The sequence below is a fragment of the Emys orbicularis genome, chromosome 20 (assembly GCF_028017835.1).
Source record: "Emys orbicularis isolate rEmyOrb1 chromosome 20, rEmyOrb1.hap1, whole genome shotgun sequence".
Taxonomy (NCBI): Eukaryota; Metazoa; Chordata; order Testudines; family Emydidae; genus Emys; species Emys orbicularis.
Window position 1 is genome coordinate 6,799,441 of NC_088702.1, and position 14,035 is coordinate 6,813,475.

At 44.9% G+C, this 14,035-nt stretch overlaps 1 protein-coding gene across 1 annotated transcript; it reads left to right on the plus strand.

Moving 5' to 3' along the window:
- Positions 1-1,385: 1,385 nt before the first annotated feature.
- MRPS21 (mitochondrial ribosomal protein S21) lies at positions 1,386-13,747 on the plus strand. The gene is made up of 3 exons (XM_065420150.1): positions 1,386-1,452; positions 2,300-2,503; positions 13,298-13,747. Exons 2-3 carry the CDS (start codon positions 2,421-2,423, stop codon positions 13,476-13,478), a joined length of 264 nt encoding a protein of 87 aa, XP_065276222.1. The 5' UTR covers positions 1,386-1,452; positions 2,300-2,420; the 3' UTR covers positions 13,479-13,747.
- The last annotated feature ends 288 nt before the right edge of the window (positions 13,748-14,035 follow it).

Below are 14,035 nucleotides of genomic sequence, written 5' to 3' on the forward strand. Positions count from 1 at the left end.
GTTTGATTTTGTACCACAAATTAAACATCTGGTAGGAAAGGGCTTGTTCCTTATAAATAAGCTTTGTTCCATATTTTGCATACTTTCATTTTCTTGAACTCTAATTTATCCTTCCCTAGGGACTGCTACTTGATATAGTGGAAAGGGTTGTGTGTTCCAGTGACCCTGAGAGCTATGCCAGTGGGAGTTTTAACTCCTTGTAGGTCCACCCAAGTCAGACAAGTCATAGGGTATTGACCAGATGAAAAGTAGTAAATTGGTCTTCCAGGTTGGGGAACTGAACAACAGGGCTGGCTTTATGAACGGCGGGGCCCGATTCGAATACCTGGTGGCGGTCCGGGACTTCGGCGGCAGGGGGTCCGCTCTGGGTCTTCGGCGGCATTTTGGCGGCGGCGGGGGGGGGGGTCCGCTCCAGGTCTTCCGTGGCACTGAAGGACCCCCCGCCGAAGACCCGGAGCGGACCGCCACCGGGTGAGTAAAAAAATTAAAAAGGCACCTAAGGCGCGGGGCCCGATTCTGGGGAATCGGGGGAATCGGCCTAAAGCCGGCCCTGCTGAACAATAGACCAGTCTAGCCTCATAAAAAAAATTAAGTTATAAAAACACAATAAAGTAGCCATTCTGTAAAACAGCAGGATAGACAGGGATGGTGGAACATTGTGCCTTAAGCTACTGGTTCTCAACCTTTCCAGACTACTGTACCCCTTTCGGGAGTCTGATTTGTCTTGCATACCCCAAGTTTCATCACCCTTAAAAACTACTTGCTTACAAATTCAGACATAAAAATACAAGTGTTACAGCACACTATTACTGAAAAATTGCTTAACTTCTCATTTTATCTGTATGAAATTTTAGTTTGTACTGACTTCGGTAGTGCTTTTTATGTGGCCTGTTGTAAAACTAGGTAAGTATCTAGATGAGTTGATGTACTCCCTTGGAGACCTCTGCATAGCCCCAGGGGTACATGCCCTGAAAATATGGGAACTGCCTAACCCTGCCCTGTGCCACAACACCACCACTCCTGCCCTGTGCCCCAACATCCCCCTGCCCTGCGTCCCAACACCTCCTCCTTGCCCTGCGCCCCAACATCTCCCTGCCTTGAACTCCAACACCTCCCCCCGCCCTGCACCCCAACACCTCCCCCTGCCCTGCGCCCCAACATCCTCCTGCCTTGAACTTCAACACCTCCCCCCGCCCTGCACCCCAACACCTCCCCCTGCCCTGCGCCCCAACATCTCCCTGCCTTGAACTCCAACACCTCCCCCTGCCCTGCACCCCAACACCTCCCCCTGCTCTGTGCCCCAACATCCCCCTCCCCTGTGCCCCAACACCTCCTACCCCCCCCCTTAGGCGGGCCTGGTTGCCATGGTTTCCCAGGCGGGATGTGGGGGGGCGGCGCTACGTTCCGGTTCCGGTTCCGGTGTCTGGCCTGCCCGCGGGGCACTCGGGCGGGGTGAGTGTCTCGCAGGGCCTGGGTCCCCCGTGGGGGCGGCGACCAGGGCGCGGTTCGGGTGCTGCGGCCGGAGGCCGCTCGGGATCCCCGGGCTCGCGTGGAAGCTGGGCCCGGCGCCGAGGCGGTCGGGGTCGTGGCCGGGCCCCTCCTGGGCGGGCTGGGATCGGCCGGCCCCAGCGAACGGGTGGGGCGAAGGGGGACCCAAGCCCTGGAGGGAATAGGGGGACGGCACCCCCCCAGCCCGAGGAGGGGTGAGGGATTCCCCCCCCCGCCATGGGTTCCCCTCCCAGCTACGAGGGGGTAGGAGGGCATGGCACCCCCAGCCTGGGGTGGGGGCATGGCACCCCCCCAGCCGAGGAAGAGCGGGTAGAAGGATCCCTCAATGAGAGGATGTTGCTGAGATGCACCTTGTGCAATTAATTAACAGTACTTAATACATGTGGGATTTTGGCAAACGTTTTCACAAACGTTTTGTTGCCCTTGGAGAGCAAAAAGCTCCAACTAGCCCAAATCCCCTATGTACTTTACAATTGTTATTTTTTTAAAGCCTGTCTTCAAAGGGATAGTCATGAAAAATGTGATCAGTGCAGCACAGGATAAGCAAGGCCTGACCAGAGGAAATCTGGGCACATCTAGTAGCATTTTCAAGAATTCTGCTGGTGTGCGACAGTTTGCTGTTAATAGGGTCAAAAGAGATCTGGTTAAAATTTACTAAAGAAAAGGACCTTAGGATAGAAACAAATCAATTGCTCTGCACCATACTCATCAATTGGAAAAGGCACAAGAAATGTCTGTTTAGAAATCTGTTACTTATGCTTAAGTTTTGGGGCTTCTTTTCCCCCCCTAGATCTCAGACTTCACTTCAGTGGCCTCCCCGAAGAGCAGGTTATCTGTGTGGCAGCCAAAAACACGGCACAGAGCCCTCTAGCTCTGTGATTTAAGCTTCTTCAGGAACAGCTACCCCCAAAATGTCACATCACCTGAAATTTATTGCCAGAACGGTGATGGTCCAGAATGGGAATGTGGATGCTGCCTACAGGACACTAAACAGGTAAATGTTAACAGCTGTCAGAGTCCACTCCAGAAGTGGCTGCATTTTACTGATGAGCAAAGTGAGTCCTCTGTATTTGTTTGTGGCAAATACTGTTAGGTTTGTCTCTGGTTGGTTACTTCCATTCAGATAAATTGTGATTTGTATTTCTTTGCATACTGTTAGAGCAAAGAAACACTTGAGCAAATCACATTCTCAACCCCTGCTAGGGGAAGGGAGATTTCTAACAGGTAGTAATAGTTTTAATCATATGTGGTCTAGTGGTTAGAGCAGTGGCCGAGGGGGTCAGGAGTCTGAATTCTATTCTTACTTCTGTCAATTGAATGATTGTGACCAAAGTGGGTGGTGACACTTGAGAACACAGAAAAATCAGAGGGGGGGGGGGCCTTTAACAAGTTCTGGTAAGTGTGCATTTTCTGTTCCCTGACTTTAAACTGCAGTGAAGAGAATCCTAAGTGGCTTTACAGGGCTATGATCCTGTTAGGCTGTTCTATCTAGTCTGAAACAAGCTGGCTGGTCCTGGGTATGGCAAAAGGCCCGGGTCCCAAGCAAAGGGAAGAACTCATTAATCCTAATTAATAATAACTGAGCATCAGTGAAATGGAGTTCAGCAAACCTGGGTTCATCATGTATGTGAAATGCACAAGGCAACAACAGTCTCTCAGCTTCACTTAACGTTTTCATTTTGTCACATGAAAATGAGTGTCCCAACACTGTGTTAATTAAAATCACTACATTTAAATCTGCATTACTTTACATTTCAAGGGGAAAAGGTAACATTTAGCATCGATTAAAGCCAGTAAGCCTGCCAAAGGATGAATATTTCACATTGATCGTTTGAGGGGGGACGGACACAAAAAACATGTGCATGTATTTAAAAGGTGTAGATGCCAGTGAGTGGAAGGACTAGTTTAGAGCAGCACAAAAGGGTTATAACTAGAAAATTCGGGTGACAATTTAAGGAAAAGGAAAACATGGGCTGAATACTAGGAAGTATTTGCTAATATCAAGATTTTGGACTGTGACATTCTATAGATTTGAGTGAAGCTCATTCGTTTCAATGAAAAGGGACAATCCACTAAAAACTGGACTGAAGGGAGTAATCCTGCATTGGCATTGGGGTGTACTAGATCAGTGTTTTTCAACTACCAGTCCCTGAGATCTCCCTGACACAGTTTAGGAAGGCAGTAAGCCAGTCCCAGGTATCAAAAAGGTTGAGAAACATTGTACTAGATGGCCCACTAAGCCTTTTCCATATTGTATGAAAGAAGGATGATTTTGTGGACTAGAAACATGGCTTCATTTTTCCAATCTGCTGCTGATATATCATCTGGATAAACCTGTCCTGTCTGGCCTTGGTAAAATCACTTCTCTCTGCACCTCAGCTTCCCGCCTGGAAAATGAGGATAATGCCCACCTTGCAGATGTGTTGGGAAGCTTTGAGATCCTAAGATGGAAAGCATCAGAGAAGGATAAAATATGATTGTTGTTCATGCCTATGAAGGATGGCACAGAGGTGGGAGGCTTAGTGTAGAACAAAGAGAAATGAAGTGTGGAAATTCAGCTGAACTTTTAATTCTTGAGGAAATTGCTGTCATGCAAATTAAAATGATGTAACTTGCATGATGGCTTACAGCTTGGTCCTGCATTCCTTGTGCACCCCAAACTGCCACTGACTGAATTCAAGACAAGACCTTGAGCTTGCAGTATCTGTGGTAGAAACGAAGGTCTCCACTGTGTAGGGATAGTAAACTTCTTGCTGTGTTATTAACCCCCTTTACTTGTTCCTCAGAAACAACAGACTAAAATGCTTAAGTGTTTTATCATATAGTATTTGATCACTGGGCAGTGTCTGTATATTGAACTGTGACACTTGCTTTCTTATTCCGAATGATACTGTGAAGGGACTTTTGTCTGACCATGAGGTCTAGCATACATGTGGTAGGATTCCTTTGTTTGGAACACTGGAAGGCGTTAAGGATAATGCTCATCAGATCTGGATGAGGTCTTAGTTGAGTGGGGAACTCTGTCTTGGGGAAAGAAATATTAATTTATGCCAGGCCTTTTCATTTCAAGATAAATTGTCAAGCCTCATGGCTGGACCATGTTTAGAATTTAATGTCTTTTTCATTGCCTTTCCCTTATTGTTCTCTGGCCATCATTTGATTCTTCCGGGTTAATGTGAGTTCCTTGGGCAGTGCTCTACAGTGAGGGTATGTAGATCTCCATCCATCAAAGAAGAGGCATAGCCTGGTGTATGTGATTTACAGTGTAAGCTGCTAGGGAATTTTCCTGTGTTTGTGCATTGCCAAGTATATTGTCAGAGCTCAGTAAATAATGGGCCTGAACATAGGAGCCAGGGTTCTGTGATCGATTTCTGGCTTTGACAAGAACTCTCTCACTGCTTGTGGGTCAAGATCTGTGTTTCTCCATCTGCAAAATGTAAATACTATACTTCCCTTCTGTAGATTAACCAATGTCTGCAAATGTAACATGCTGTATAATAATAATACTTTGTCTTTCTCTAGCACCTTGCATCTGAGGAACTAACATTAACTAAGCCCTACAGTTCTTTTCCTTGCCCCATGAGATGGGTGGTTTATCCCCATTTTACAGATGGGGAAACAGAATGTGGGGGTGTGTGAAGTGACTTGCTCGAGGTGTGTCAGAGAGTCAGTGGTGGAGCTGAGAATAGTATGAAGATTTGACGCCCAGTGATCTGCACTAACCACTACACCACTCTGCCTCTGTGGATTCCCCTGAGTCCATGTTTGTGTATTTGAGGGTTCCTCATTGCAGGCATATGAATATATAGACTGCACTAGAATAATGGGACCAGGGCTCTTGCTAGCATGGGCATTGTATCTTCTACTACGGCTGAGTGAGTGAGCCACAAATATAGCAAAGCTTGTCTAAGGCCTTGTCTACACTGCCAATTGAATGACACAACTTTTGTGATTCACAGGTGCTTAAAAAAGCCCTCCGTCCCCAAAGACAAAACTTTTGTCGAGGCAAGTGGCAGTGTAAACGGCTCGTTGTTGGCAGGAGTGCGCTCCTGTCCACAACGCGTCCCCTGCTCGTAGGGAGTGGAAGTATTTTGTCCGCAAAAGTGCTGACAAACAGCGTTTACACTGCCCGACTTTTAGCGACATGGCCAAGCTGTGTAGTGTAGACAAATCACTAATGTCCCATAAGCCCAGCACATATACTTTAATATTGCCTTGCTTTGGGATTTTACTTGCTTTACTAGCATGTGTGTTTGTATCTTCATTCAGATATCTACTAATCTGTGGTAACTGGTAGACAATGTTTTGTGCTGTGTGCCAATGTTATACTTACTCTTCTTCAGTCTTGTGATCATACTGACCTCTGCTGGCCTCAAAATCCAGAAGGGCAATATGTTTTCTTTGTTAGCTCTCAATTTCATTGTGACATTGATTCAGACACTGGCAACAGGCTTCAGCTTCTGTTAAGTACTTTGATCTCCTGGGCTAGTGTTTTGAGACCAGGAGTTATGACTAAAATTGTGATTTCTTGCACATTATGTGTGTGTTTGTGTCGTGTTAGGGTCCTCTGTTTGTGTTGTTCCCCTCCCGTCTGATAATGAGACTGTCTTTGGAAAAGGTTGGACTTTGGGCCTGGGGTTTTGTTTAGCATAAAACCTCTTTTCTGCTGTGTAAGGCAAATACTTCATTTACCTGGGGGTGGTTTTGAGATCAGCCCTGCATCGTCCTAAAGAAGTTTAGAAAAGACAGCTGCTTTGATTTCAAAGGCAGAGTATAACCTTTATTCTCCCTTGCAATGCCCTGTTCTGCAGTATGCTATGTATCCGTTGGTCAGCCCCCTTCACCCCAGAGCTGGCTGCCTTTCAGTGATGCCATACACATGTAGTTTGTGATGTGCTTTTATATCCTGTGGATTTGAAAGGTGCTGTAAAAATGTAAAAGGTTATTAATTAGAGGATTATTAAAGCCTTTTATTTAAGTCTCCCCCATAGTTCTGATTTTCTATCTAGCTACCACTCCCCGGTGATGTGAAACTGAGAACTTCGCTGACGTGCGGAGCTGGATTACACTAGAGTCCAGGAAGTGGTGTTTAAGAATATGGTATGGCTCTGCAAAGTCAGGTACTTCTGTATCCAAAGGACCCCTTTATGTAACAAGTTTTGCAAAGCTATGCCCTGTACTCTGGATCCATGCTGCACTGGGCTTCTTTGATTTCTGTGCTATTGCAGCATGGTGCATGCCAGGTCATAACTGGATTGGAGATGGCTGACCATGGCTAGAGGGGACCTAATTACCAGCTGCAGTTGGAACCATTCAGCACTGAGTAGCTCATTTAAAAAAAACGTATTTGCAGGACAGCTTCTGGCCCTCAGATCCTTGACTGTATCCCTTTTTAACAGCAGTATACACAATGTGTGTCTTGGTATTTCTTCTCTCGTTTCTGTGCCCAGCAGATTTGCGGCTCATAGTGGTTGGTTTATATATAGATTGGACTGCAATTACACCATAAGTGTTTGTTCAGAACCGTACAAAGGGCAACACGTTTTTAAAATGCCTGTGCAGCTGGTGAGCTGAACATGTGTATCTCTCAGCCCTTGCCCATGAGACTAACTAAGTGCACGATGTTACATAACAAGTGCTTGATGCAGAAAAACTTGCTGCCTTCCGATTGGCCGCCCTTTTGTGACAAGGAGGGGAACTAGAGACAACTGAGCTGTATCTTATTGGATGCTGGACACTTGTGGGTGGGTTTTTCAGTCCATTGAAGACTATTTATCTTACACACGTTATCTGCTGACATACAGGCTGCGTGCATTGCCATGTGAATGCTTGTTCTCTAAAAAGGCTTCTATTCAAATCTGAACTTTGTTAAAGGGAAACTGTCAAATTAAAAAAAATATTTTTTTAAAAAGCAGATTCCTTTATTTGTGATGCCAGCAGTACTTTACACTCTGTTACCTCAAGAGTCAGGGGGTAGCTGTGTTAGTCTGTATCCACAAAAACAACAAGGAGTCCGGTGACACCTTACAGACGAACAGATTTATTTGGGCATAAGATTTCGTGAGTAAAAAAACCTCACTTCTTCAGATGCATGGAGTGAAAGTTACCCATGAAAGCTTATGCCCAAATAAATCTGTTCGTCTTTAAGGTGCCACCGGATTCCTTGTTGTTTTTGTTACCTCAAGAGTAATGTTGTTTTAAAATCTAACTTATCTGCCATTATTTTTTTTATTGATGTTTTTTTTTATTTGGCACTTCATTTTGTTTGGGCGATGAAAACTAACCAATCAATTTCATGTTTTTCTGGTCAGTTTCATTTTCTGATTCACATGTCCTGTCAGAGATGTTGCAGTGTTTGAGTTCCCAATACCGAAAGGAAATTTTTAAATCTCAACAAAAAACAATTTTCATTGATTTTTTTTTAAATAATGTAATTAAAACTCTGTTGTTAATAATCAGGTTTGTAAAACCTTTTCTTTAGGTGCCTAAATTGCTGGCCTAAATGACTGTAATTGACAGTGTCCCTTTAAAATCTGTAACAGGTTTGATCAAGGCTGTATTACTGGACAGGTTAAGCATCACTACAGCAGGTTGCTAAATCTGTATAAGCTCTGTCTGAATTAGCCCTTGACGTGCTCTTTGCTGATAAGAGATTCATAAGTAGACACATCAAGTACTTTATATGAAAGGACAGCTAAACAGCAGTTTTCTCCACGGAGTGGTGAAATCCCCCTATTGTGCATTCTGATTTTCTTCAATCCTGAAGAATAAAGAGCAACAAAAAATGATCAGGCAGGTGGAGGGATCAATTTCAGAGGAAAGATTAAGGCCCTGTCTGTGCTTTAAAAATAGCCATGTCTAAGCATGGCTGTCGGCGAACAGTGTTAGAACGGGATTTATTCTTGCCTGCGTAAATGAAAACAAGTTGTCATATAGATGTTGGGAAACCATGTTTAAACTCTTTAAGATACTTAGGCTAAAACATGGTTCCTATACATGTCTTTTTCTGTCCACACAAGCAAGAGAAAAAGTTTTGTGTTTGTAGTGTAAGTGATCTTAAGTGTAATTTGGCTAAAAGGGGGGAATAAGGTGTAAGTTGAAATATGTAACTACCCAGGAAGGAGAGGAGTTAAGTAGGGTGGAATAACTAGAGGTAATGGTTTGAAATTAAGAAAGGGAAAATCCTGGCTGAATGTCAAGGAAAACTTCCCAGTAGTGTGATATATTAGGCTATGGATTCCTCTCCTTTGAGAAGTGGTAGAAGCCTCCTTACTCAGTACATTGTAAAACTGAACATCACAAACCACAAGTGGTTGGGCCTCAGCGTAGAGATGGACTGGGTGGCTTAATAGGTCCTTCTCTTACTTCTGTTATTCTGTGACTGCTCTGACAGAGGAGGAAGGATGGTTTTGCCCATGTGTGGGAGCTAGAAGGTCTGGGTTATGATCTTGGCTTTGCGAGATTCACTCTGTGACCTGGGGCAAGTCCCTTCCCCTGATCTCTCTGCTTCTGTTTCCCTTCTCTGTAAAATTCCTCTCGATGTCCAATGTGTGCAGGAGAAAGCAAAGGAAGCAACTCTTCCTGATCTTACTTTGAAAAAGCTGCAGAGTCCAATGTGACAAGATCTAAGCCTGTCGTTGACTGACAGCTGTGACAGATAAATTCCTCTAGTGCCTGAAGGAGGAGATCCACTCCCAGGGCCGCGAAGGAAGCAGGTGCTTGGGGTGGCCAATGGAAAGGGGCGGCACGTCCGGGTCTTCAGCGGCAATTCAGTGACAGGTCCCTCAGTCCCTCTCTTCCTCTTTGAGCTGCCGCCGAAGTGCTGCTGAAGAGGAAGAGGGGGAGCGAAGGACCCGCTGCCGAATTGCCGCAGAAGAATGAAGTGGCGCGATTGAGCTGCCGCCGATCGGCTTTATCTTTTTTTTTTTTTTGCTTCGCCGCTTGGGGCGCCAAAAAAGCTGGAGCCAGCCCTGTACGCTCCTATGCTACAGTTATTGTTCGTGTCCTAAGCCACCGGCAAAATGGATCTCGGGCAATTTTATGTGAATTGAATTCTTATGCAGCATCTGTATTGACACAGTTTAGCAGCTGGACTGGCTGAGATCCAAGGGTCTTGTTAAAGGTTATCCAATGAAGTCACTAACTCAGCCTTTGCATCAAGGCCTTTCGGCAACCACTAAATCACCCTGCTCCTCATGTGAAGCTGTTAAATGTGCCTGTAGTCTGACATGGCATATCAGAAAGCCCACTGTAGTTCTGCAAGTGCAATCTGTGGGCATGGAGAACAACTGATTACTGCCCTCTTTATAACAGGTCTTAACATATTTGAAGATTATCAACAGGTCCTCCTCAGTCGTCTTTTTCTCAAGACTAAACGTGTCCCGTTTTTTTAACCTTTCCTCACAGATCAGGCTTTCTAAACCTTTTATCATTTTTGTTGCTCTCCTTTGGATTCTCTCCAATTTGCCACATATTTCCTAAAGTGTGGCACCCAGAACTGGACACTGGACTCCAACTGAGGCCTCACCAGTGCTGAGTAGAACAGGACAAGTACCTCCCATGTCTTACATATGACATTAACGATATTAACCTTAATGATATTAACCTTTTTTGCAACTTCATCACATTGTTGACTCTCATTCAGTATGTGATCCACTATAACCTCTAGATCCTTTTCAGCACTACCACCCAGCCAATTATTCCCCGTTTTGTAGCTGTGCATTTGATTTTTCCTTCCTAAGTGAAGTACTTTGCACTTGTCCTTATTTAATTTCATCTTGTTGAATTCAGACCAATTCTCCAAATTGTCAAGGTCGTTTTGAATTCTAATCCTGTCCTCCAAAGTGCCTGCAACCCCTCCCAGCTTGGTGTCATCTGCAGATTTTACGAGCATACACTGCACTTCATTATCAAGTTATTAATGAAACTATTGACTAATACCTGCCCCAGGATTGACCCTCGTGGTACCGCACTGGATATGCCTTCCCAGTTTGACAGTGAACCATTAACTATTCTTTGAGTACGGTCTTTCAACCTATTGTGCACCCACCTTATAGTAATTTCATCTACCGCATGTCCTTAGTTTGCTTATGAGAATGTGATGTGGGACTATCAGAAGCCTTACTAAAATCAAGATATAGCACATCTACTGCTTCTCCCCTAGCTACTAGGCCAGTAACCCAGACACAGAAGGAAATTAAGTAGGTTTGGCATGATTTGTTCTTGGCAAATTCATGCTGGCTATTCCTTATAACTCTGCTATCCTTCAGGTGCTCACAGATTGGTTGTTTAATAATTTGTTCCAATATCTTTCCAGGTATTGGAGTCTGGCTGACTGGTCTATAATTCCCCAGGTCCTCTTTGTTCCGCTTTTTAAAGACACTATGTTTCCCCTTCACTAGTCTTCTGGGACTTCACCCCTCCTCCATGTGTTCTCAAAGACAATTGCAAACAGTTCCAAGATTGCATATGCTAAACAAAACTAAGAACAAAAGCTTAGGGAAACCAAGCTTAGCCTAGTCCCCTTGGAACTTAGAAAGTTTGATTAAAAACAAGTGCAGCCTTCTAATAGTAGTAGTCATCGTAGATAGAGCCCTCTAGCAAGGTGGATCACCTCTTTTATAGGGCACAAGTGCCTGAAATCCTTCCTCCTATGCAGGGCCGGCTCCAGGCACCGGGTGGCAGATTGTTCGAGGCGGCATTCTGCCCAATCCTAGGGCGGCACGGCCGCTTTTTTTTTTTTTTTTTTTGTTCTTGTTCCGCTCCGGCCGCCCTGTAGGGGGCGGCGGCGCGGAGAACCAGAGCGTCCTGCAGGGCAGTCCTCTTCCTTCCCTCCCCGCCGACCGGAGCGGAGCCCTCGCAGCAGGAGGCGGCGCAGCGGGAGGGGCCGCGTGGTAGCGCCCCTGCTGTAGCCCTGGCCGCCCCCTTCTCTCTCTCTCCCGCCCGTTCCCTCCCCTTCCTTCCTCCCCCCCCCCCCCCCCCCCCCCCAAGCCGGTCCCCCTGCACCCGCGCTCTGGCCGTGCCGCAGGGTTTTTTTTTTTGCTTTGCTGTTCTGGCCGCCCCGTTTTTTTGGGTTTTTTTTGCTTGGGGCAGCCAAAAAGCCAGAGCCGGCTCTGCTCCTATGCCCAAACTTCATTCCTCACCCACAAAAAATGTTAGGGTACACTTACTCCATAGGCTAGTATGTTTGTACGTATTGAGGACATGTACATACATATTAATGACATTAGATCATACACACACACGTTATTTTTGTTCTTCGGTTATTTTGGTTCTTTCCTTGTGGTGTACCTGTTAAGGCTGTGGGTACAGACTTGGAAACCCCCTATGCCATTCTTCCATTATTTATCTAACTAGGTGAAAGATCTCAGACATGTGTGGGTGTTGACTTGCTATCTGGGTGAAAGGTCCCAGACATAGATATGCTAACTTTGCCTTAGCTCAACGTATAGGATATGGTCTGTAGGTCCCTTGCATTACAGCCAAACTTACTTTAATATAAATCTATAAACCTATTACAATAAACGAAATACTTAAACTATAGAAAAGATTTTATATATATATATATATATATATATATATGCAAGCAAGCAAGCAGGTTAATCCTATAGGCTACACAGTCGGGAACCTTTTAGCTACAAGTTCTTAACCCTTATTCTGTTAAAATACATGGGGAATGATTGAGAGCCACTACCTGAACTCTGGTAGCAGTCCTACTGTGAGAGAAGGAGAACGAGAGTTGACATGGCAAGGAAGACTTCGGTAGGGCAAGGCTCACCTGCTCAGTTACAGAATGGGGAAGGACACAATCCTGCTTGCTTATAACGGATAGCTTGGCAGTAGTAATGCTGTTGAGACCATTTCTGTGAATAACTTAGCACAGGAATGCAGCTGAAACAGACTTGTTGCATTCAGTGAATTGTATGTAAGCCAGCCTTATTGAGAAGGCCTTTATGTAGCTGAGTCTGTTCTCTTACAAAATGTCACGTTGTGGATAAAAGATTCCTCATCTCTGTGGTGATGCACTGGGGAGGCCTGATCCAAAGCCCCTTGAAGTCAATGGGAGTCTTTCTGTTGCCTGCAGCAGTGTCTGGGTCAGACTATATGTGGCCTTCTCTAATCTCTCTGCACCACTGCCCTCTGCTGACTAGCACATGTATGAGCCTGCAGCCTAAAGAGGAGAGAGACTGTAAAATCTAACAATGGCGGTAGCTGCCACAGTCCCACTAATCCATGATTTTTTTCACAGCTACCAGATAGTTTAATAACAAAGTTTTAAAGGGATTTTATTTTCCGCCGTACAGTTCTCAATGTACGACAGACCCCAAAATGAGGCCCAGGAAATACTGATTAATACAGGAGATTTGAAAATTCCATGGGGCCCATTTCTCTAGCTGAAATCACCCTTTTTTTTCTGATTTGACGTTTTTGATGTTAATATTTATAGAAATAAACAGTTTAGAAAACATCCGGTTTGCGGACAAATTTGAATCTGCAAAATGGGATATCATTTGTAATGAGAGGCAGCTGGGAGGGTTCGTTATTTTTGCTGCTTAATAAATTATGCCAAGTGTGCTGAAGTCACCTGTTGGTGCCATTGACTGGGAGGGAGTGTGTATTGATGGTGAGAGCAGGGGCTGAGAGATAGGACTTCCCCTGATTTACTGTATGGACAATTGACTTCACTCTGATTTAGACTTAATGAATGTATGCTTGTAAAGCTCATTATTATGCTCAACTGTAAGGCCCTCGAGAAATGCAAAATCTGACACTTGATTAATTTCCTCAGAATTCTCACAATGGATGGGATCATTGAGGATGCCAAACAGCGCCGGTACTATGAGAAACCATGCCGCAAGCGGCAGCGGGAAACCTACGAGATGTGCCGGCGGATTTATAACACAGAGATGGCCAGGAAGATTGCATTTCTAATGAGGAAGAATCGACAGGACCCCTGGCTAGGCTGTTAGATCCAAAGAATTACAATAGCTGGGGAAACAGCCCAGTGACTTCTGTTTTAAAACAAACAAACACACACAAACAAAAAAAACCAGAACACACCACTGTCAGATCTGATCACCTCATTGCTAGTCTGAGCCGAGAGGCCAATGACTGACTGGGCCAGGGAGACTGATCTCCCTTCTCCACCAGGGCAGGAATGAAGGACATCATACCATATAATCTGTTTCTGAGCAGTTGGCATGTTGTGTCTTTCTATCTGTTAATAAAGTGACCATTTTAGCATGTTGTCCTGCTGTTCTTGGGTGACACAAACATAAGCAAACTATATTAATTCAGAGTTTAGAATTAACTTTCCCTTTTATGAACAATTCCTTTAAATAGTGCTTACTGCTCATTTTAATTAGAGCCCTGCAAATCCGTGGATATCGGCAGAAATCCGCATCCGTGAATGCAGATATCCGTGGACCATTTTTGCAGATCGCAGGTGGATGTGGATCCAAATTTTGTCTCCGTGCCGGGCTCTAATTATCTCCTAGTTGGCAGTGCTTGTGAAAAACCTGAGTTA